The sequence below is a fragment of the Cyphomyrmex costatus genome, unplaced genomic scaffold (genome assembly GCF_001594065.2).
Source record: "Cyphomyrmex costatus isolate MS0001 unplaced genomic scaffold, Ccosl1.0 scaffold28, whole genome shotgun sequence".
NCBI classification, from domain to species: domain Eukaryota; kingdom Metazoa; phylum Arthropoda; class Insecta; order Hymenoptera; family Formicidae; genus Cyphomyrmex; species Cyphomyrmex costatus.
Window position 1 is genome coordinate 271,992 of NW_017276910.1, and position 23,907 is coordinate 295,898.

At 36.6% G+C, this 23,907-nt stretch overlaps 1 protein-coding gene across 1 annotated transcript; it reads left to right on the forward strand.

The window, feature by feature from the left end:
* The first annotated feature begins 7,562 nt into the window (after positions 1-7,562).
* LOC108774962 (brother of odd with entrails limited) lies at positions 7,563-11,878 on the forward strand. Its single transcript, XM_018541214.1, has 3 exons — positions 7,563-7,676; positions 9,862-10,642; positions 10,939-11,878. The coding sequence occupies exons 2-3, from the start codon at positions 9,873-9,875 to the stop codon at positions 11,792-11,794; spliced, it is 1,626 nt and encodes a 541-aa protein (XP_018396716.1). The 5' UTR covers positions 7,563-7,676; positions 9,862-9,872; the 3' UTR covers positions 11,795-11,878.
* The last annotated feature ends 12,029 nt before the right edge of the window (positions 11,879-23,907 follow it).

The window sequence follows — 23,907 nt, forward strand, 5'->3', positions numbered from 1 at the left end:
TTTCACACAAACACATCACAAGAGTCTGACGATGATTTTTTTTTACAAAAATGTAAGCATTATTTTAAATTTTGCAACTTTGATTTCAGATTTGTAATCAACGATCTTGAAAACCTTTTAATATGATTTTCATTAAAAATAAAATAATTTTTTAATTTTGGTATCTACTATGCTCGATTCGTTATTTTAAATTTTTTAATTATAGCAACTAGTTTACAATTAACGACTTTAAAAATTTACATGCAGATCTTATGCAACTCTATTCATAATGATAGATTTATTTATTTTAATAATATTTTTAGTGTTCATGACAATCATATTAGATTTATTATATGAATTTTAGTAATGACAATAAGAAGGGCCATGAACCAAGACAATTTAGTTTAATAAAATGATGAATTTTAATATTTTTATAATTTGCTCCATTAAAAGTATCCACATATGCAATTTTTAGTACAAATTAGATTAAAATTGTAAGTGCTTTCTGTACTTCAGCCGCTATTTTATACCAAGTATTTTGAAAAAGGCTTAATAAAAACATCGACATGGACAATTTTTCTCGAAATTGAATACATTTTTATTTGAAAAAAAAGATATTAAAATCGATTAAGATTTGAAGGGTCTGGATAACTTTGAAACACGGATTTCTCGTTTTCCCCGCTGTATAACAGTGCGCAATTTTCAATATGTCAATCCTTCGTGTGCGAGAAAGGAACGGTAGATATAGGTTTAAGCGGGCGAGACAAAGCGCGCACTATCGTCGCGACGGCACGGCGCTGAATTTAATAGCATCTTCGACGAATGCGACCACCGCAAACACGAAGAGGCAGCGAAGAGAAAAACAGGAAGAAGATGCAGGCGCGAAGAACAAGGCACACCGACGGTCTCGTCGTTACGAACTACATTGTTTCACGGTCGGCGCGTCGACTAGAATGTATTAGAGAACGGCACGTTTAAAAACGAAAGCTTGTGTAAAAATCGAAAGAAGCCTGGTCAACCGCTCAAAATTTCAGATAATAAAATAGAAAATTTAATACAATTTGAGATGTATATGTCATTTATTCAATACCTTTGAGCTTCTTCCCTCTTAAATATTAATATAGTATTGAAAATCTTTTACAATAAAAATTTACAAGGTGGCGCTAAAAATGTCATACCATATGATTTGCATATATCACATTTGTTCTTAATAAAATTGGTATAAAATTGATATAAAATTAATTATTTCACAGCCTAAAAATTCGATAATTAAACAAAATGATATTTTATGCGTTACCTTGCAATTTTGATAATTTATATTAATTTATATAAATATATATGACACAAACACACACACATATATATATATATGTGTATATGTATGTATTATTTTATTATAATATACATTTACTCATTTTGTAGATATTCTCTAACTAATACAAATAAAAAATTGCGATACTTTGGTATCAATTGTTAATTAAAGGATGGCAAAACAGCGTCGGTTTCAGCGACACTGAAACAATTCCGTTCGCATCGCGCGAAGCTCGCCGTGGCGAGAATCATCATCGGGAGTTATGATTAAGACCCGACGTGGCGGCACGATCGAAGGGCACGATCGATCGAATGCATATATCCGAGCGCGGAGAGTCGACGGTAACCGCTGAACGAATAGCTGAAAAGCCGAGATCTCAATTACGATGATCGCAATGAAATATCGCGAGCGAGATTTTTAAGAGCAGCACGGCGTGGCGCGCGGCGATGCTCGCGAGATAAATTTGGGCCTTGCTTGGGGCGCGTTGCGCGCTTCGTCCGTGGCTGGACCGGTGGTATCCGTTTGATAGCAGATAGCAGGCCGAACGATGCTGGTATGTTCTCATTACGCGTCGTGTAGGTATGCGGCGGCCGGCCCGTGTTTCTTCGTACTTCGAGGCCTGCGCGCGTTCCACGTCCACTCCTCGCATCATCCGTTGCGCTTACATTCATGGCGCGCTCTCTCTCTTTTTTTCTCCTTGGCTTTCTCTTTTTCGTCGGCGAGTCCTCGTACCGTGTCTACAAAGTAGAGTTTCCTTCCGCAACTGTGCGACGAATGTAAAATGATTAAAAAAAAAAAAAAAAAAAAAAAAGAAATTATCCGAGGAATGTCGATAATTGTCCCAAGAACAGCTCGTATATTATATCGACTCGCACACGTCTTCCCGCTCGAAATTCCATGGTGATTCGACGGATTCGGAGGGATCCTCACTTGAACTCTCGCTGTCTTTCTTGGTACCACTTCCATCTCTCGTTCCGTCTCCTAGCGAGAGATGGTGATCTAGATGACGTTGCTGTGGGCATCGCGCTCTGTTGCGGCCGCACAACGGCGCGCTGGTGATGACGATGGTGGTGGCCGTGGTGGCGATGTGGTGGTGAGACGGTGGTGGTTGCGGCGATAGTAGTAGTGGTGGTAAGATTGTGAGCTTGGTAGTGATGGAATGAATCGGCGAGGTAAGAGGAGAGGGAACTAGTTCAGTGAACAAAACGACGTGAGAGGCAGTTGCACGCTGTAACAACGCGTTGCAACGCCTCAACGTCGTATTCGCGCTACGGATACTCGCGCATGAGCGCGGATGAGAGAAGAGAGCTTTAACCCTGATATTCCCCGTACGCGCGACACACGTATAAAAGAGCACTTTTAATTTTATATTAGGCTGCTGGATACCTCCGAGCGAAGTTTAACGGGTTGCGGTGAAAGAACTCTTGCGACACGCATCGGATTATCGCGACCATGAGCTTCAGTTTATGCCTCGCAACCATGTTACGAACGTCGAAGACCATGTCCATTGTACTGCGCGCACGCATATGCGTACGCATACGCATTTACGTTTTTGTATAACGCGCTTTTTGCATCCCCTTTTTTCTTACAATAGCTTTTTTTTATAATAGCTCGGTCACAAAAACCGGTCGGCTCCATTTTCTTCAATTTACTGCAGTATTGACAAAAAACTGTTGTATACGCAGATATTTCACGAAAATCATTGAAATATAAGATTACTTTGTCCGGAGCTATCCGTTTCTTGTACTAAAAGAATGTTTGGTACGTTAAATTTACTTGAAAAATCGTTTTCGAGTATCAAGAAATGCAATATAATATAGTAATAAACTCTTCTTTTTACATTGAGCTTTTTTCAATGTAAATATAGAATGTCAGAGGGAATAAATGATACCAGATTTTTTAAGGACAGAAACTCTTGAGTTCGAAATAGCTTTTGCTTATTTATGATGCATTTGACTGTATTAATAAAATAAAAATAAATTTATTATAACCCCACCTATTAAAATATAAAAATAATTTTAAGTTACAATAATTAGAAGGAAATATTATTAATAAGTTAAAACTAAAGTTTTTTAAATATCTATAACATCTTTCTTATTAAATAGCAATATATCACAAAATTATTATTATTATGAATATTATGGATATATTTAAGAAGAATGGCAAGCTCGCCTTTCTAATGAAACGTATTACAAAGACCAACATGGCCTTTCGTATTTGACAGATTTATACAGAGTTTAAACAATATTTCACGGTGCGAGGTATTATCATAAAATAATAGCTTAATATAATAAGCCAAATAGAGCCTAGAAGGCATGTATTAAGCTATTAACAGATCAGCTTTCTAAGTTTACAAGTAAGAAAGTAAAATTTGAGCAACCAAGTTGAGATTTAACAAAATTATTAGTGCTGAAATTTATACAATTTAAACACTGCAAGTTTGTAATCTGCAAAAAAAATTCCACGACACTGCTTCCGGAATTTCTTTCTTTTGACGAGTAGAACACTTGTCCCACACGCTGACAACTTATAATTAGCCTGACAAGTACATTCCGTTAATTAGCGTACGTTAAGGGAGCCGAGAGAATCGTACCGTCAATCGGAGTCCGAAACAATGACGCGCGCCAATGCCATTCACACATTGCATTCTGCAACAAAAGGCTAATGCTATGTAAATATAAAGTCTCGCCCATTCAAGCGCGATCTTCTTCTCACGCGAGAATAGTTAAGGCGGCCTTGTACTTGGCGTCCCGACCTTTTAGGAAACGAGATGATGTACGTCATCGCGTACCGTTACGACACACGATCACGCCGACCGATTCGTCAACGTTCCTCCGTGTCTCTTTGTCCCCTTTCAGGTATCTACCGTGTCGGAACGAGTCGCGAAATGAATTCACAAAATGACCGTTTGAAGATCGCCCGACAACGAGGCCTCGCTCGGGCCTTCTAGCGAGTATTCGAACTACGTTCCAGCTCGCGCGGAGCAACTATATGGGCGTTTGAAAAGCTGACGGGCATAGAAATACGTATGCTATCAATTTCCATATATACGTCGTGCCGCGTGCTCGTTTTACGGGAGGCTACGACGCCGCGCCGCCGGTGAGTTTTACGACGTCGCGCTTTGGTAGCGTAATCCAGTCCCGAATGGTTTCTGCGCCAAGTAGACGCGGCTCTCTCGACACGCAGATTATAATGCGTTATAACGTAACACGACACTACTCGGTTATACCTCTCTTCTACAACCAAAGACGTTCAAACCCGTTTCAGCAAAGAGGTTTGCTAATAAAAAAATAAAAAAAAGCATCGAAAGAGGCGATGCCGTTCACTGGGCTTTACACGACATGGATGTCGACCGAGTGTGAGAAAAATTCGATATTACGATTACCAAGGCATGTTCGGTTGCTTGTTCGATTGCGTAGTACTTTCGTTTGTTGGCCTTTTATCCACATTGTTGCGCGCGTATTTAGAATTGCGGCATGCAACTTTCGCACTCGGTAGAATAGATTTTTATACAGTATAAGAACACAGGGATCAAGGAACAGCAAATAAACCTACCGGATAGATCAATTAAATCCAAGATGGCGATCAAAGCAGCCAATAAGAAGGAGGTTGCCGGCATTCGATCAGATAAAAGAAATACGCTACTTTTAATAATATGGAGCTTTAGTACCGTTACGTGTTTTTCGATAACAAGTTTCGTCTTCCTTTTTATCATTATCAATTAATGACCGAAACACGATATCACACTTTATATCGATATAAGTGTTTCGAGCAGGTGAGACTTTATCCTTAACGTATCCGACAGAATAAAGAAATGCAAGGAAACATTTTTAGCCGATTACTTCTTGATCGGAGCCAGCTGACGGCGGTATTTATATTTAAGAAGTTCGATCTGATACCCACGAAATTGATCGATCGATGTATCAAATTCGCCACTCGAATTTGCTCAAAAATAAAAGTTAGTCATTACTAACTTATATATAAAACTTGTTATACAAAATATATTAAATAATATATCTTAGGATTCACGGAATAGAGTTTAGATGCAACAAAAGAAAATTAGTCAAATAAAATAATGGAAAATAATATTATAATATAATATATTTCCAACACACTATATACATATAAATCAATTGTGTTTAATTTAATAAAAACTAAACATACTATAAATTCGTATAAAGTATATTGTAGATATAAAATTAATATCGCGTAAATTTCACGATTGTTGCAGTTTTAGAGATCAATATCGTAAATAAATGAAAATGCTTTAACTTTATAACAGAAAGTCTATACAGTGTCGAGCACATCTGGAGCGATTATTCCGTCTGGCAAGAATAAAACGATAGCAATGCTGAACTAAATGAGAAGCCAATCGTTGTAAGTGGCCGCCGCTTTTCTCCCTCTCTCTTTCTCTCTTTACGTGTGGATCTAAAATTCCATTACTCCGTGTACATAAAAATAGCCGGTTAAACGACAAAAAAAAAGGCCATTCAGTAGCAGCAAGAAATTCACGTCTCGTGCAAAATCAGCCTAACAACGCGGCTCATCTACGACGAATAATCGGGCCGCTTATTCTATCCAACTGGAGCAAATTCCGCGATCCATGAACTAGAACCGCGCTCGTTCCAGCGAGACGTACGTAAGGTTGAATCGATTTGCCGGTGTAAAACCGGCTGGGCGTCGGCGGCTGCTGCCAGTAGAAAGAGACGGAAAGGGAAAAAAAGAAAAAGGAAAACGCCGAAGGACAGTGGGAACGCGCGCGGGGAGGCGAACATTGCACTGGTATGGCGGGATACCCAAGGAACGAAAGAAGTCCAAAGGTGGAAGCGGGACGCTTAAAGACGGGGAAGGAAGATGGAACGTGGCTGTAAAGGAGAGATCGAGGAGGACAGGGAGAGCGAATGAGAGAGACGAAGACCGAGACTCGATCTCTCTGACTGCCTCTGGCTGGCGGCGGGGTGCACGGACCATACTCCCCTTTCCGCCCACCAAAGACCGATCTCCTTCGTCAGTGCCGGCGTGGCGCGGGTTTCCTACAGGTGCGTTTACAACCTGCCTCACGGTTTTCTCATATCCGCCTACCTGACGATACGCGGCGACAAACGTATACGCGACTTCTCCCCGCTTTGACGTCGCGCATCTATAATACTCTCCGCATCGCGGAAGCGCCAACTCCGATCTTTCGCAAGATATGAATCGCAACGATGGTACAGCGGTACAGTGAGAGTTCGAGAATTTACAAGGCGAGAACGTGTACGACTCGTGAGCGTTAATTCGATCTTGGTTTCGGAACGCCGCGCGAATGCAACGGTTCCCATCAATCGTCGAACTACCGGAATCATATCTCGAACTCGGATCTACACATCGTATATATGTATCAGACATGGCTGAGCGTCGAATGCACCGAGGTGAGGAAATTCCACGGTAGCGGGGCAACGGAACCGGACCGCGCGAGGAAGAGGGAGGGTGCCAGGTTTCGCGTTTACGCACCTGCCCCTCATACCACGTCCCCTACCTAAAACCTCTCGCGCGTTCAACCTGCGCGGCATCGCTTCATAGGCACTGGTAGATAGGATACCAGGCAAACCCCCCCTCGCGTGCCCTCTCACCGCTCGCGCTCGCCGACTACCTGTCGGTCTCGCTCTGGCGATCGCAGGCCGGCCGGGACCCACCTCTCTCGCACCAAAGACGTTCTAGAGTTGCGGCACAGCATCCAGCAGCAGCGCTACTAGCGGCAGCCAAACGGAAAGACTCCCAGCCAGGCGAGTCGCCCTGCTGTATAGGTGTACCACGCGCCAATGTGTGCGCTATACGCGTGAGGTGTGCATGAGCCTTACCTGCGTGGGTGTGCGAGCCGAGGAAGTCTACCTGGCGGCGTCCGACACGCAGTTACCCGCGCGCTTCTCCGCGTTCTCCCGCAGGAAAGAGCGCCGCGCGCGTACCGACGTCCCGCTCCGGTTGTCGTCCTCATCGAGTGGAGCTGTTTCTAGGGTACTCCGACCTTGGGAGAGAGGAGCGCGTCGCCGCGCGTACGACTTCTTCCTTTCGCGGTTCACCGGGCGAGATCGGCGGAGCAGAATCGGAAGTGCGACGAGAGGAATCGCGCTGCTGGTTGTCTATATTCCGCGGTTACCGCGTGTAGTGTATGTGTGTTTACGTGTACACGGAGAAAAGATAACGAGTGATACGGGCGAAGACCTCCCAAAGTCCTCGTTTTGTGCCATCCTAGTGGATATCTGTGGAGCTACAACGGATGTTGTATCCGCCGCTGACTGGACCACATAAAGCTAATAAGGGATTTCGAGCGGAGGAAGAGATGCGTTGGTGGTGTGCTGGAGGACACTGAAAGAGAGACCTGGAAGGTTTCTCCGTCGACGTCCTCCAGGTAAGAGAAAGAGTGAGAAAGAGAGAGAGACAGAGAGAGAGGTTTTCCTAGGTGAATGTATCCGGAAAAGTCCTTAGAGGGACTTGTAGGGCAATCGCGTGTCTGCCTCGTTGCGTCCCTACGGACATTCGCGATTCCAACATGGCTGCTGGGACTAGCCGTGACCGCTGGGTCCGCGGAAGCCATATTGGCAGGTGTGCTCGGCTCGAGATAACCAGTTCATGTTCATGAAACGTACGCGGCATCGATACTCCAGATAGTAGATCCGAATGAGCACTTCACCATAGAATTATCATTTAAATTGTCGCTCGTCTACCGTTCTCTGAAAAGCCCACCTGCGAAACAATACGCACGCGCGATTTCACAGGAAAAACGAGTTTGGAAGATGTGATTAATAAAAAGAAAAAGTCTCTTTAAACGCTGTCTCGTACCCATTTCCTATACGATTGCGAAAGTTTACGGTGAGTTAGTATACAGTGGTTCTCTCGACGTCTATTAGACGTTCGTAAAATTTAGGAATAAACTACGGATCACTTATACGTCTCTCTATTTCTTAAGTAAACACATAAAAGGTTAAGCTATGTTAACGAATGTTCAGCATAGTAGAAACGTGAAGAAACAAAATAACAGCATCGTTATTTACGACGACATGGAAAGATTATATTTATTAGTTTAAGTACATACATCTTTAAAATTTAACAGATTTCTTGACCTTTTTTTTTTTATTAAAAATAAAAAATTAAGAAATAGCTTTGGAGTCAAACCCATCCTGCCTGTACAATATATAATAACACATTAGATTTGCTTGACCTGCCATTCTATTTTTTGTGCTTTTACGTGCTTTGTAGGACTTTTTGGAAAACTGTAATTTGGTTTTCACGCTGAAAGTGGCTAAAATAACCGGAATACTTGTCTTTTAAGTCTCATGTAAAATTGGATGCATTCCGTTTCACGCATGATGTGCATAATGCATCATTTATCCTTGTTTAGCATTCGATGAACGACAGGGATAAAAGATGCATCATGCGTGAAATGCGTGAAATGGAATAAGAACTTTTGTTAAATCAAAGGAGGGAAACTCTTTGTTAAATTAAAATATTTGTAGTCTAATAATTGCGCATCGTCACTACGTTGATTTTCCAGATTCCAAATATTGTCATTTTTTTTTTGTATCTCGTATGAATTATAAATCGGCATAAATGTCTATCATAATTATATGTCTAACATAAATGGTATAATGTCTAACAACTTACTGCTAAAATAATAATTAAATATTTTTTCACGTTGAATACGTTTTTATGTACATTTATTTTGTTAAAATTTTTATCTTAACTTTTATGTAGATTTATAGAGATCATGTAATTTAAAGAAACGTAAAGTCATGTAATACATATAGGAACATAAAAATTCAATGTTTTTAATAAAATTTGCACTTTTTATTCAATAAATAATATAGTTATTATATTAGATTGAAATGTATATTGATTGTTTATATATATATATATATCGTGTTATTTCTTTATATTTAATAATTTAATTTAATCATTTATTAGAAATAAAAAATTTGTAAGTACATATATTTAAGTTTTTTATTATACTTAATTATAGTTGTAAATATTTACAGATATTTAATATTTTTTTAAAATTAAACAATAAACGTGTTTCAATATACATTGTCAATACAATAAAATTTATAGTTTACGTTACGTATACTATATGTAGATTACGTATTTGAGGCTTTCACGGGTATTTTCTTCAACTACTAATGTCTTTCTTCATTATTGATGCCAATTATCAATAATGAAGAAAGACACGGCAATAACCCGCAAACCTTCTGGTATATATATATATATATATATATAGATTTTCAATGCAGAATATATATTGGAACACAGTTCATGTATTAAATGGTGTATTTATTTCTCGTCTTAATATATGTAACATAAAATGCTTAAAAGAAACTATTATCCCATTAAAAAATGTGACATTACCTCAATTTTATAAGATTTTGTTACAAATGTTGAGCAAAAACGAACGCAAATTTAAATATAGAAATTCGGAAATATTTAATCATAAACAGATATTTTAAGAACCATTCGTTCAGCAGAAAGAATTTTGATCATGTTAGTTAATCTTAAATTTATTAATTTATTAGAGTGCAATTAACAATATTTTTATCTTTCAGGTGCAATCAGTATGCCAACCGATATCGTAGTTACGTCGGCCTCGGCCACGTCGGTTTCGGAGGAGACAAGCAGGGGCCGAGACTTAGGCCTTGGACAGTCTTCAAGATCAGGCCCCTCTTCTGCAGCCACGTCGTCCTCCAATTCTAACGCATCGTCAACCTCAAGAGGATTTGATCCATCCAGCACTCTCGCCTACCATCATCACCGCCACAGTTTAGTAACCGGTCTGGGTCATGCTCATCACCGAGAATCGTCCGCTTTTGTGCCTGTAGTGCCTTCAAGATTACAACTCACTCCGTATCCTGGTGAAATGCATCCGGGCCATCTACCCGGGCCACCGCCCTCGTCCTCATCGTCAACGAATTCGGAGCACGAAGTGGGCCCTGAATCTTCAGTAGCCAGAAAAACCTCTTCGAGTTACGATATCATGGCGATGATGGCCGACAAGAGAAAAGAATTAGCGAGAGGTCTTTTGTTACCACCCCATCCTCTCCTTGAGCCACCTGGGTATCCGGTATTTGCCGGCCCTTTTCCAGGTAGTTCCGCATTGTATCCCCCAGGTGGTCCGTTAGCCCATCAACATTTGGACCGAAGGTTGCTTAGAGCACCTGGCAGGGCATCCAGACCGAAGAAGCAGTTTATTTGTAAATTTTGTAATCGGCAGTTTACGAAATCGTACAATCTTCTCATTCACGAGAGGACTCATACTGACGAAAGACCGTATTCCTGTGACATATGTGGCAAGGCATTCAGGCGGCAGGATCATCTTAGGGATCATAGGTACAGTACAGTTCTTTGTTAAATTAATTAGAATCAATTGGTTGAATTAAATATGTTAGCTATTACGTAAAAAAATATATATAAAAAAAAATTTATTTATTTAAAATTTTAATAAATTTAATAAAATTAAATTTTTTATCGTGCATACTTACATTGTATTTGTAATATTAAGTATCTGCAATAAAGGTAGCAATATAAATAGCAGATAAAAATTAAATGAATTTTTAAAAAATTTAAATTAAAATGTAAACTTCTTTATTCGTTAACTATTTTTTTATTTTTACTTTTTTCCTTAGGTACATCCACAGCAAGGAGAAGCCTTTCAAATGTGGAGAATGTGGTAAGGGCTTTTGTCAGAGTCGTACTTTAGCAGTTCACAAGATTTTGCATATGGAAGAATCTCCGCATAAATGTCCTGTTTGCGCGAGAAGCTTTAATCAGCGCAGTAACCTCAAGACACATCTTTTAACGCACACGGACCACAAGCCTTACGAATGTACGTCATGCGGCAAAGTATTCCGCAGAAATTGCGATCTTAGGAGACACGCGTTGACACATGCCGTAGGTGACGTTCCTCCAGAGGCACTGGAAGACGCGTTGAGGGACGATGACAGTCCCGAAGAGGATTGTCCTGAACCTGGACCATCGTCCTCATCGACGTCCACAACACCGTCTGCACCTTCTGCATCTTCTAGTTCGTCTGGATATCCTTCTCAAGGATCTTCAGTCCCACCACCCGCGCCTACAGCATCGGCCTCAGCACCACCTCTTCCTCAAAGACCGCAACTTCAGATTAGAAGGGATCTATTACCTGCTGTAAAGACATCGACAGTAACCAGCGGAGCTTCTGCGACTCATTCTGTCACCCAGAACCCACCTGCTGCTCTTCCGCCGCCACCCCCGCTCATTTTGGCTTCTTACCGACGAAGAATTGGCTCTCCAGGTCCTTCCAGAGTATTTCTGGAGCTTCAAGAGCGCGAGCGCGAGAGAGAACGGGAGATGGAGCAGAACAGAGAAAGAGAACGTAACAGAGAACGTGACAAGGAAATAGCCAGACCACCGAGAGCACCAACACCACAACCACCACCACCACCACCTAGACCTGCACCAGCACGTCAGGGTTTCACCATTGCGGATATAATGGGTCGATAGAAAATGTGTCGCAGGTAGTTTTCTCCTGTGCTTGAATTTCTTTTCGTAAATAGGCTCTATGGATTACACGAAGGAGAGGTACCGGTCCACACAAAGAATAGTCTTTCTAAAGATTCTGTGAATTCAATGATATTTTTGGAATGCGTAAGAATATGTCTAACAACTTGTTAAATTTGCTGGAAAATCGTATTTGTATGTTATTTATGCGTATATTATTGCAACGCATTTTTCATGTAAATATGAGAGAATTTTAATGAGAGTTTAAACATAAACAGACAAAAACATAAGCAAAAAAATCTTCATAATTTTTTAAAAATTATGCATGCGTGCGCGATTCTAAAATAGCTATTAGTAGACTCAAAAATACTTAACCCTCTCAATCCAAAATTATTAGGCATAACAAGATAATATATGTATTTGTATGTTATCCTATTATGCTCAATATATAAGTAATAATATAGAGAAAAATTATTATTTTGTATACTATTCACATAATATACAAAATAATAATTTTACTTTATAATAATTATGTATTATATATTATAAACAATATAATTTCGAAAATACGTAACAAGAAGATATTTTCATTATTACAGAAATAATATCCTAGGAATGAGACGGTTAGAACAAATGTATACCAAAAATGTGCCTTAATAGTTTGTTGTTAAAAAAAAGAAAAAGAAACAGGTGCTCTCACTTCATGCTATAGTTGTAGAAGCCCACAACACTTTCTGCGACACGCATGAATCACATGATAACGATGTGTTAGGGAAAATGAAGTCCGGAAGATATTATAAGAAAACTGCGACTACGACGAAGTATTCTTTTGTCCCGCGGTTGTCCGAGAGTGGGGATAATGCAAATTTTGCGGTCGGGGTAATAACCTGTGCCTGTGTGTGCCACCGTGGCAGGTGCAATACGGCTTTGTACCTGCTCGATCCGCGCGCGAAATACCTGCTCCTTGCTACTGCTGCTGTTGCTCGTTTCCCTTCTAAAAATATTCCGACCCTAGACGAATATCAATATTTTTTTCTTCCCCACCTTCCCTCCCTCCCTACCTAGTGCCCTCGATGCGAAGAAGCATTAATGGTCCTTTTGTGAGACCCAAACTGTACACCGTCCGACCGCAGAGGCGATCCTTTCGGACTGTGCCTCTAACGCCTACAACACAAAGGTATACCTTCTTTTCAGTGGATTTTAAAGAATCCAGTATAAGAACGATCCCTCGAATATACATTCTAGAATAGCTTTCCAATTTTAAAGTGTCCATTGTGATTAAATAAAATTTCGATGTGTTCGAATGTTCGAATGATTTGGGCAACTATGCGTTAACGCGCGTTTAGGGATGAAGAATACAACATAATCGGGTACAAAACGGATATACTCTATGTTTGAAATGATATTTATAATAATAGCGATGTATCGTCGTCTTTCTTAATTGTAAAGTACATAGATCTTCCTAAATATTAAAAAATTCAATATTTCGTTAAGGACTGTCTAAAAGCGTACGGTCATTTCCACAATGCTTTGTTTCCGCGAGATATAATATTGTTAGAAATAAATTAAATTAAATTCTATTTTTTAAACGGATATATACTTATAACATTATATCTCATTATTACAAGTTTAACATTCCGTTAAATAAATTTGAAATTACTATCATTAAATATATTCCAAATCTGATTTTTCTTAATAAATTAATTTAATTTATTTCCAAGTTGTGTTTTAGCGAAACATTGTGAGAGGAATATCATGGATTTTATAAATAGTTGATATGAATGTTTTACATTCGCCATTCGAATAGTCGAGTAATTGTACATGAGACTATTTGCGTAATGTTTTATATGTGTAATATTAATAATGTAATTATTATACTTTTAGGTATACTACGGATTTTCCAAAAGTATGGAACTCGAACGTTACATTACTAATTAGAACACAATTATCAACGACAAGATTGTACCACGTGTTCAAGTTATAAAATATGGAAATGTATGAAAGTTGCGTATGAAAGTAGTCAAGTGAAATTAGTACTAAAACTCCATCCAGGTATGACTTATAATATGATAATGATAGTAATCTATGTTTCAAGCACAAATGTAATTTTTTTATATGTATGTACATTTGAAAAACAATGAAAATTTGTATGTGTGTGTGCGTGCGTGGATGTGTGGATGTATGGATGTGTGGATGTACATGAGAAAGCGAATGTAATAGAGATAAAGAGAACGCAAAAGGAAAAAAATGCAACGAAAAGAAGAAGACGAAACAAAAAAGGAAAAAGACACATTTGATATACTTTGCGATGCAATTTAATGTATAGTGATATATGCAATGTACAATATACTATGTACAACGAGAGCCTGCATCGAGAATTACAAACGTGCGAGCGATCAATTTCCTGTTATTTTCTACGTTACTAGTTTATTCCTTATATCAGTATCTATATTTTTAGATTTATATGAAGGTTAATAAGCAACTTTGTAAATTATATTAAGAAAGATGAAATAAAAAATATAAAAAACGATAACACAGCTGTAACATATTTACTGGAAAAGCATTTTGCGAGAATGAAATTACATTAAGAACACTACATTTAATTTGTATTTGAGCAAAAAATAATTTGTATAGTTAATATAAATTAAATATTAATTAAAATTATAAATCGCAACATTTATAGCTTTAGTAATTTTATATAAGTTGTACTTTACAAACTATAGTAGAATAAATATTATACATAGCAAATATTTTTAAGATAAATTTAGTAAATTATACAGAACGTGTAAAGACAATAGTTACAAAATTAATTTATAATAAATTTAAATCAATAAATAATATTTATTATATTAAATATACAACGCAATATTTCAGTACAAACTGAAATATCGACTGGAAATTAAATCCCTTTTTTTTGGAAGAGATGCTTCTAAAGGTATATAACCGACAGTAGCTAACTTATCTGCTCAGATAGAAGCAACAGTTTAAAATAATGAAATTATCAAATAAATTTTGGACATATTTAACACTTAGAGATTTTATTATCGCGTATATATTAAAAAGAAAAAATAAAAAATTAAATTACATGATACGTAATGATGGTATTTACCAACTGCTAGTTTCTTCACGTATATTTACGATCTTCTGATACTTATATCTAGATAGCGCAATAGCTTCTATACAAAGACGTAGAACGAAGAAAGATAGAAAAAACAGAGATTGGTATTTCAAATTTTATGTTAAACTTACAGATAAGTCCAAAGTATTATAAACTAGGAGATATAAATATTCATGATTCCAAGGAAACCAAAGCCTAGGTTTGAAGATACAAACTTCAACCGTGCCTTTAAGCAACTTAAAGCATATTGACAATGTCCACTATGTTATCTTAATCCTTTGTAAAAGAAAAAAAAACCTTTGTTTGACGGGAACCATCCGTGCACTACAGTTCAAACAGTATATAACTGAATAAATGAAGATAAGATAATTCCGTGATGGCTTTAAACTTTGCTGCATTTTCATTTTTTTGCAGAAAAAAGCTTGAGCACAGCTAACGTATGAAGATGTTAGCAAAATATACTGTTACGTTATTTCTAATTATTGTATATAATTTGTTTTAATTACATAATGCTTGGTAATATTCTTTCTTAACATTTTTTCAATTGGAATAATATTAATAAAATAAACATTGTTTTTATAAAATAAAAAACCTCGCTGTCTCCAAATTGAATTAATTATTGTATCATAAAGGTAAAATAAAATTGTTATGACATTTTATATATTAACTTTTTATATATTATTAATAGAGTAGCAATATATTTATAAATATATTTTTTGGATATCATTTCTTGCAATTATTTTTACCCTTAAAAAAGTACCAACATATCTTGAAAAACTATATAAGTTTTAATGAAAAAAACTGAAATGTCATCATTCATTTATTCTTATATTGCAAGGAAAACAATTCTGTTATTAGAGAAGTGCATACAAAAATTTCTTATTAATTTACAAAAACAAAGACATATTTTTTACTATGTAATATCGAGAGGTTCGTTGTAAAAATGTCAATGAGTTGGGTTTCCAGGTGAACTTCCGTTTTGGCTCGAATATTGGGCGATTTACTTGCGAGAAAGTTTGTTTGCACTTAAACGCATGTTGTGCCGCTGTCAGCTCGGCTCATACATTTTACGAGCCGGGCTCCGCCGCTCACAGACGGCTTTATGGCGGGGGAGGTGAGTAAAAATCGACAAACAATCTATTCCATCCGTACATGTCGGGCGCGGCCCGTCGTCGTTACACGAGATGATAAGTCCTACACGAATACGTCGTCCTCGTCGTCTTTCCACTTCCTCAGCCGACCTCGTTGTCGGTCTCTCTGTGACGGCGGCGACTTTCTGTGAAAATTTCGGCGTAACTCAAAAGCTAAGTCAAACATGGGCGTGTTTCACGAGGTGTCTCGGTAAATCCGGTAAAGCCGCGAAGGCAAATTCCTGCTCGAGCGACACACGTCACGCTTTGCTTTACGTATCGAGGCACGCATGTGTATGTATATATAATTTATATATATGTATATATATACATATATATGTATGTATCACGCAAACTGGATGTGTCTACTTAGGCACTTCGCACGTCGAAGACTGAAGATCACTTTGTCGCGATAAAGCTGTAAATGCCAAGTAATAAGCTTCGCGCAGAAGCTGATGTCTTTGACAAATAATATCTCGAAGAACACTACTCATTTAGTAAAATAAACGTATAAAAAAATATATCGTTTACATATATTTATTTTTTGAATGTTGCAAACTACATGTTTTATGTATACTAATCGTGTATAAAAGATGACTGTAATTTTTTAACAGTATTGTTTATTCATAATGTTTTAAATCTATAAACTTTCAGTTGAATATATAAATTTGCAACTTCTTCTAAAAATTTTTTTAAATGGAATTATGAAGAAAGTAATTAGCTCCTTTTTGGAAGCTACAAACTATTTTAATGTTCAGTACAATTATCATCGTTTATAATTTTTTTGATATCGTCTAGTTATTATAAATTGTAATAGAATTGTATATGAGAGAATTTATTTATAAAGAAGATTTTTTGCATCGCGCGCTTGAGTAATGGATTTATTATTTGCAGATCAGAATTCATAGAGAAAATCATTTTGCATTACTTCCGCGTGATAGATTATTTGCAGATCGGAAGTAACATTGGACATGCATAAGATTACAAGACGCCGTCTTCATGGAAGAGGTCAAATTTGCGTCCGGCATTATGGTGGTCGCCATAACCTTACGTCGCCCGTACATTTGCGGGCGTAGCATTATAACGTGTGCACGTTGCATACTTACGTGGCCAGCGGAAGGTGCGGCTTTAGTCCATGATTCTTCTTGGGTTCGTCCTATGCCCATTATGCGAGCGAACTCTTCGTGGTGCCTTTCTGGACCTTAAGATAAAGTCTCGCTCACAGCAACATCCTTTTATCACCCATAGAATTTTACGCGCGGGTGGCTTTCTGATTTTTTAAATGCTTTGTAAATACGGATTCACCAAAAAATTGTATTATTGGATATTATTTGAAGGTGTACATTTGAAATAACTTAATTATCGGAAATTAATACGCGTCATCGTAGATTAACAGCTGATTAACTATCTGAAAACTTAGCAGGAATATAGTATAGCTTTTTAATAAAGTAATAGAATTGAGAAAATTTTGACAAAAATTAGTAAAAATGGGATTACATAAACAAATTCGACTTATAAAATTAAGAAAAGAAAGAGAGAGGAAAATACTAGTTTAATAAAACCTATTTTACTGTAATATTTTAGATTGATATATTTTGTAATTTTTAACTACGCGCGCGCGAGAACGGTATCGTTATTGCAATTAAAAGTTACAGAACAGGAACCTTAATTTTTATTATTTTACTTATTAAGATTTATGGTAAAGGAGGAGGGATCCCTAAAATTCATTCACTTTGTTGACATATCAAAATTACACTAATTTAGATAATTTTGTCCATCAATTAAAATCTAAACATATCTAGTCTCATTATCAAATTTTAATATTATATAGATATTATTAAATATAAACGCTTTTTTAAATTAATACAAGATCTTAAAAGCCGAATATAATTCTTTGACAAATTGACAATGATATGTGACAATTTGTACATAAACTGCGAAAATATCCAAGTTAATCTTTCGAGTTGTAGCGTTAAATGGCTTTTCCTCACGAAAACAAGTGCGCAGGTGATAACGTGTAATAAAGTTAGTAAATCCAGGATTGTAAGCTATAGTGAGGTATGATTGCCGTTCATAAATATGAAATTATTGTAGATTTTGCAATTCAATTAAAAACATTTTTGCAAGTCAAAGTTGTAGATACGCAAAGAGAAGAAATTCTCAAAAAAGAAATCTTTAATGTGTAACACTAATTTCTCCCTATATTTCTCTCATAAAATGTAATAACTGTTACAGAAATGATTTTATTACAACGCTGCAGTCATTAAAATTTACATCGCTTTCGATAAAAAAAAAAAAGAACCGTTTTAATAGACTATTAAGGACAGTTCTACAACGTCCTTACATATCGTCTGCTCATTTAATTTTGTCAGTAAAGATTCGATAAGTTCGAAATGTTGTCTGCCCATTGAAACGATTGTAAAGTTGTCGCCGCATCCCAGCTCGTGGCTTCTAATGCTATTTCAAAACGCAAAATTCGTACGCTTAGGAAATGGTTGTGAAACGACCATTAAGAGATACGAAACATTGTCGTGTGTGCACACACACCTTTCCATTAGGCATGTCCGCGTATCTACGAGTCGCGACTTCACGCCGACGAAGAACGCGAGTAAAGCTTTGATGTGACCGCCATTACGGAGGGCACACTTATCATCGTATACATATACAGTTGACAACTTGGAATCCACGACAAATTCTTGTGTCGATGCTTTATACTTTATAAACACTCTACGAACGCACTATATCTATACTTTCTGATTCATAAAAAGAATATTCGCGCTCATATAGATAATAATTTCTGGTATTTTGATATTGATTATGTATTCACTATTTGATTCGTGTATCTTTATTTATGATAGGATACATTAAGACTAGTTGGACAACTTTTTATTCAAAAAAATTATTAAAATTTTTACACGATTATGGCGAACTAATGAGAATTATTTTATTATAAAACATTTCATTTTTATTGAGTTGAATAATTAAGCACTCATAAATCTTTAATATTTCGTAAATAAGAAAGATTCATATTGAATACAATTAGAGTAGCTCAATGTATCATGGGGCGTGTCGTGCCATCTCAAAATGTAATATTTAATAAAGTAGTACTAGTTATATAGACGCCATTGCTCAATAAAATAGTGTCATCAAAATAATTTTGTCCAATAAAATTATATATATATATATATATTATAAACAAAAACTAAAAAAAAATAAATGTGTTAAATTAAATCAAATATTTATTAATGTTCTATTTTTTATTTAACAATAATTTGTTAATACACTCTTCCTCTTTAAATGTTTTAGTTAATAAAAGTTACAATAAAACTAAAAATTTAATTTTTTATAGTAAAAATTAAACATAGAATATATTTTTAATTATTAATGAGCATCTTAGTTTACAAGCACATTGGTATAAATAATTTTTATAACTATAAAAAAATTATAATAAATAAAATAACATTTTGAATATCCAAGTTAAAAAAGACGCTAATGATTTAAAAACATTTGGTCTTTATTAATCAATTGCTACGTAAACCAAAAAGAACACTCTCTTATCTAATAATTTTATTTTTTATACAGGAAAACGAAAAAACCATTCGTGTTCATCCAGGTATAGGCTTGCATGTATAAAGCAGTAGTCTCTGCTGCGTATTGCTTTACGCAGGCATCGACGTGTTCATACTTGTTTCGATTACTAAGCCCCATTTTCACCAGTGTGTGCAAGATTAACTTTAATCTTAGTTTAATTTACTTTTATTTATCTTTTTCTACTTCTTAGGTAAGTTAAACCAAAGTAAGAGAGAGAGAGAGAGAGAGAGAGAAATAAATCGAGATTAAAGTTGATTTTTCATTAGTGGAACCAGGCCTGAGGACGATTTCGAACTGTCGATTTCTAAACTTCAATTAACTTAATCAGCTCTATTTTATTAAGTAATACAAATAAAAAAATTTAATTAATTAATTATGTTTAAGTTATTAATCAAAAAATTAAGAACCTCGTATCACACGTAACTCAAAAACTGCAATATGATTACACATGACTCACAAATTTTTTACATACAACTCAGCATATTTTGAAATAAACACATCCCAATAAAATCGCAGGGGTAATATAATTGCGTTATTGAAGACATACCAACGCGTGTCATCGTGATTTCATTGTTTGACTTCAGAATGTTCAAGAAACTTATACTCATTTTTATACAGTTGCAAGAAATTTTTAGGTCACTACAAACAAATTGTGTACTATTAAAAAGTTTGTTTTAAGTTTGTTGATTCTATCGTTTGAATTAAATTGATAGAAGTTTACATAAAATTAATCTGACATATTTGCATGTCCGAATTTGCTCAACTACCTTCGCTCTATTCTATGTCTTTATCAAAATCTATCTCATATTCGATAAATTTTTTATCGCACATTTTTTTTACCATTCTGCAAGAATATAATAAGAAGGAATTGTACTTTTTAAATATAAGTGATTGACCTATGCAATATGAAATAAAAAAGACATAAAAACGAAAATATTATACATATAACAAAATTCGTAGGTTTTTTTTTTCATTTAAATAATAGAATAAGTTGACTGCTCGCGCAAGTTTAGGAGAATTAATTCATCGATCGATCAGTCGCATTATACTAAAAAATGCAACTTTTCCGTAAAAGTTGTATTTGCGCATAGCGCGATAAATCAATCGATGAATAAAAGAAAATCGCCTTATTGAAATAACATGATTCATACTCTTTTATTACTGTTTACACTGGATGCAGAAGCGACATTATGTAAATTCCATCAGAGAAACGGATCGAAAAAAAAAGAAGTTTTATCATTGTCATTTCCGCTCGTGTTCGCACACAGTCTGACCTAAATAGCATTCCTCATTTTCCGGCTTGGTCCCATTCACGATTTTCCTTTCGGATTATGTTATCTCGGGATCAACGGTTGGTGGTTTCTCACGCCGTTGCTTGGACCTACCTGCTAATTCGACAAGACCTGTCTCGATCGGTTCTCGTTATCTTTCACGCGCGGTGACGTCGTTTACAGTATCGTGCCCGTATCCTAATCTATCGGTCGGGGTTCCCCAACTCGAAACGAGAGGTGATGTTTCTCCTGCTCCCCCTCTGTCATGGACGTGACAATATTTGTCGCGAGACCGAGGCGAGAGCAATAGGTGCGGACGCACGTTATTTGCCCTATTCCCTGTGAGATGCCGTCTGTTTGCCGAGGCTTTGTTTCCACCAGTTTCCGTTTCCTGCGCCAACACGGCGGCTCTTCTGATCCATCCGGTCAACCGAATACGCACGACTGCTTTTGGATATCAAGATAAGCGACTTCTCGGTACGCCTTCAACTCCTGATTACAGCCTGACATCTGATCTCTGCGTTTCCGTTTGTTCATATCGCTTCTGCGGTAATAACGCCAGAAGAACTGGAAGAACACCGGAACTTTAGGTTCTTACAAGAAAGATAAACTTTAGTACTGATATACATTTAATCTTAATATTAATTACACGATTAGTGAAAAATGTAATAACTGAGTAAATGCGACTCGACAAAATAGCAATTGCAATTCTTGCGAATAAAATTGATAACTTTTGCGATAGTAATTTTCGAATTAGTTTCTTGCATTATGTGTGGAGTTATAATTATACATATAATACATTACCCTATCAATTATTAAAAGTAAACTAATTTAACTATAGATACTGTTTAAAAATTATTAAAATTGTCACAAAAGGGATGATTTTTCAAGGTTGCGAAACGAAAATGACAAAAATGGCATTTGCAATCATGTTGCAAATATATTCTTTTTGTCGGATATAAAGCGCATTTATCGATCAAAACGCGTTCTCTAAATGAGCTCTTAGAATATGAGCCCTTACGTTTACATTTTATTACATTCATGCAATTTTGAATATTTTCATAATTAATAATATAACATTATTAATAATATAATATCACATTGAATTCACAATAGAAAAAAATATGAAGAAATGTCGATGGGTTTGGATAAAACATGGAAAGTCTCGATGTTTATCAAGTCAATCGACTTCAGTAAATTTGTTGCTAATAATTACTGATTACAAGATTAAATTAAAATTTTAATTAATGCAAAAAGGAATAGATCAAATAACTTTAAAATTGTTTTTAAAAAATGTGCATATTTTCTTCTGCATTAATTATTTGAATTTTCTATTGAAAATATTTGCTCATTGTTATTTTTTTTCAAATTTTTTGTGATAATTTGATACGCGAAACAGAAAAGGTTCGTCTACATAGAAGTCGTAAACGATTGTACGGTTTCAAATCGTAAAAAATTGATCAATTTTAGTCGAGTATTCTCCTCATATTTAACTGCAATTAATCAGTTTCCTACAACTTAAGACTTCACGATCGTCTACGATTTGTATGTAAACGAGCTTTAATTCATTTATACGCGACTGATCGTACATAATTGTCACGTTTCCGGTTCTCAACCGGATAATCAGAATTTTTAACAGATTTTCAGCGCGTGATGAAAAAACGATGACTAACTCGAGAAAACTCCAGTCTTGAAGAGGAATTTCCAATTCAATTTTTATGACCCTTTTTTACAAAAAGCAGTAAAAGATTATGGTCCTTTTTGCTCTTTCGAATAAAATATAATGGATACTGAATACCTTATTTTTTCTTTTGAAAATCGTTTTTCGGTAGAGTGTGACAATATTAATCTCGAAATGGCAGCCATTGATTTTAACCTGAGCAAATAATATCAACAGTTGCATTATACAGTGTATAATTTTCTTGCTTTTAATTTATATATATTGAAATGTTACATATTTTTAACATAGATGATAAATATGTCGATAAATAAATATAAATACATTATTATACATATATACACATTACACACACACATATATGTATATATTGTATAATCAAACATAATTTGATTAAATTCGACATTTGCTTGCGACATTAAATATGCAGAAAACTTATATAGCTGATGAATCGATATAATTAGTAACATTGAGTTCAACTCTATCGACGTTTCAATACCATTCGCCGCATCATTATTTTCCACCAAAGCAGTTAAATACTTTTGACATCGGCAATTTATACAGCAATCAATATGTATTCCTAACATGCCGTCGTGCACGTCAAAAATTCTCAAACATCTCTTAATCTGTCGTTTAAATCGCCATCAAGGCAACACGAAGACTACCCTCTATTTACTATTATCCAAGTTCCTATTGTCATTCCGATGCCTTTCCATCTTTGGCGATGCGTTTTCGCAGGCTGAATCGCGGTGGCCACACAGCTCCGGTATACGGTGAAGTCGCGCCGTATGCCAAGCTCGTCGGCGTCGCCTTTGTTGCCAATCGCTCCCTCGTTTTCTTCCTCTTCATCGTCCTCTTCTTCCTCTCTTCATCGTCGTCAATCCTCTTTGCCGTTCCCGAGGAATTTTTCCACCACTCGATCATCCTGGTGACTCGTGAGGGAGGCGATCGTCCCGTCCGCATGGGATTGTCCAATGAAGCGATACCGCGAGATCTCGATGGGCGGCGCCCGGAATCCCGGCGATGGCTCTCCGGCCCGGCGACTTCGTGGTGGGGCCCCGTGGGGCCCGAGCGGGCCGCCTGGTGGGGGGATTGACATCGACTACTGTGCATTTCCCACGTGCCCTGGGAACCCCCGCGGCATCGTGTCAGCCCCCGCTCTTCGCTTTTGCACGCTCCTTCCACCTCCACCTTCTCCCACACTATCTGCTTCTCATCGTCAGCGGCAAGCGTCTTTCCTTCTGTCTGCCTGTCTGTCTCGCTTTCTTTTTCTTTCTGTCTCTATCTCTCTCTCTCTCTCTCTCTCTCTCTCTCTCTCTCTCTCTCTC

Excerpts from the sequence above, each read along its gene's own strand:
- LOC108774962 (XM_018541214.1), top strand. The coding sequence starts at position 9,873 with ATGCCAACCGATATCGTAGTTACGTCGGCCTCGGCCACGTCGGTTTCG. Across the intron at positions 10,643-10,938 it reads GATCATCTTAGGGATCATAG|GTACATCCACAGCAAGGAGA; the intron begins GTACAGTACAGT and ends TTTTTTCCTTAG.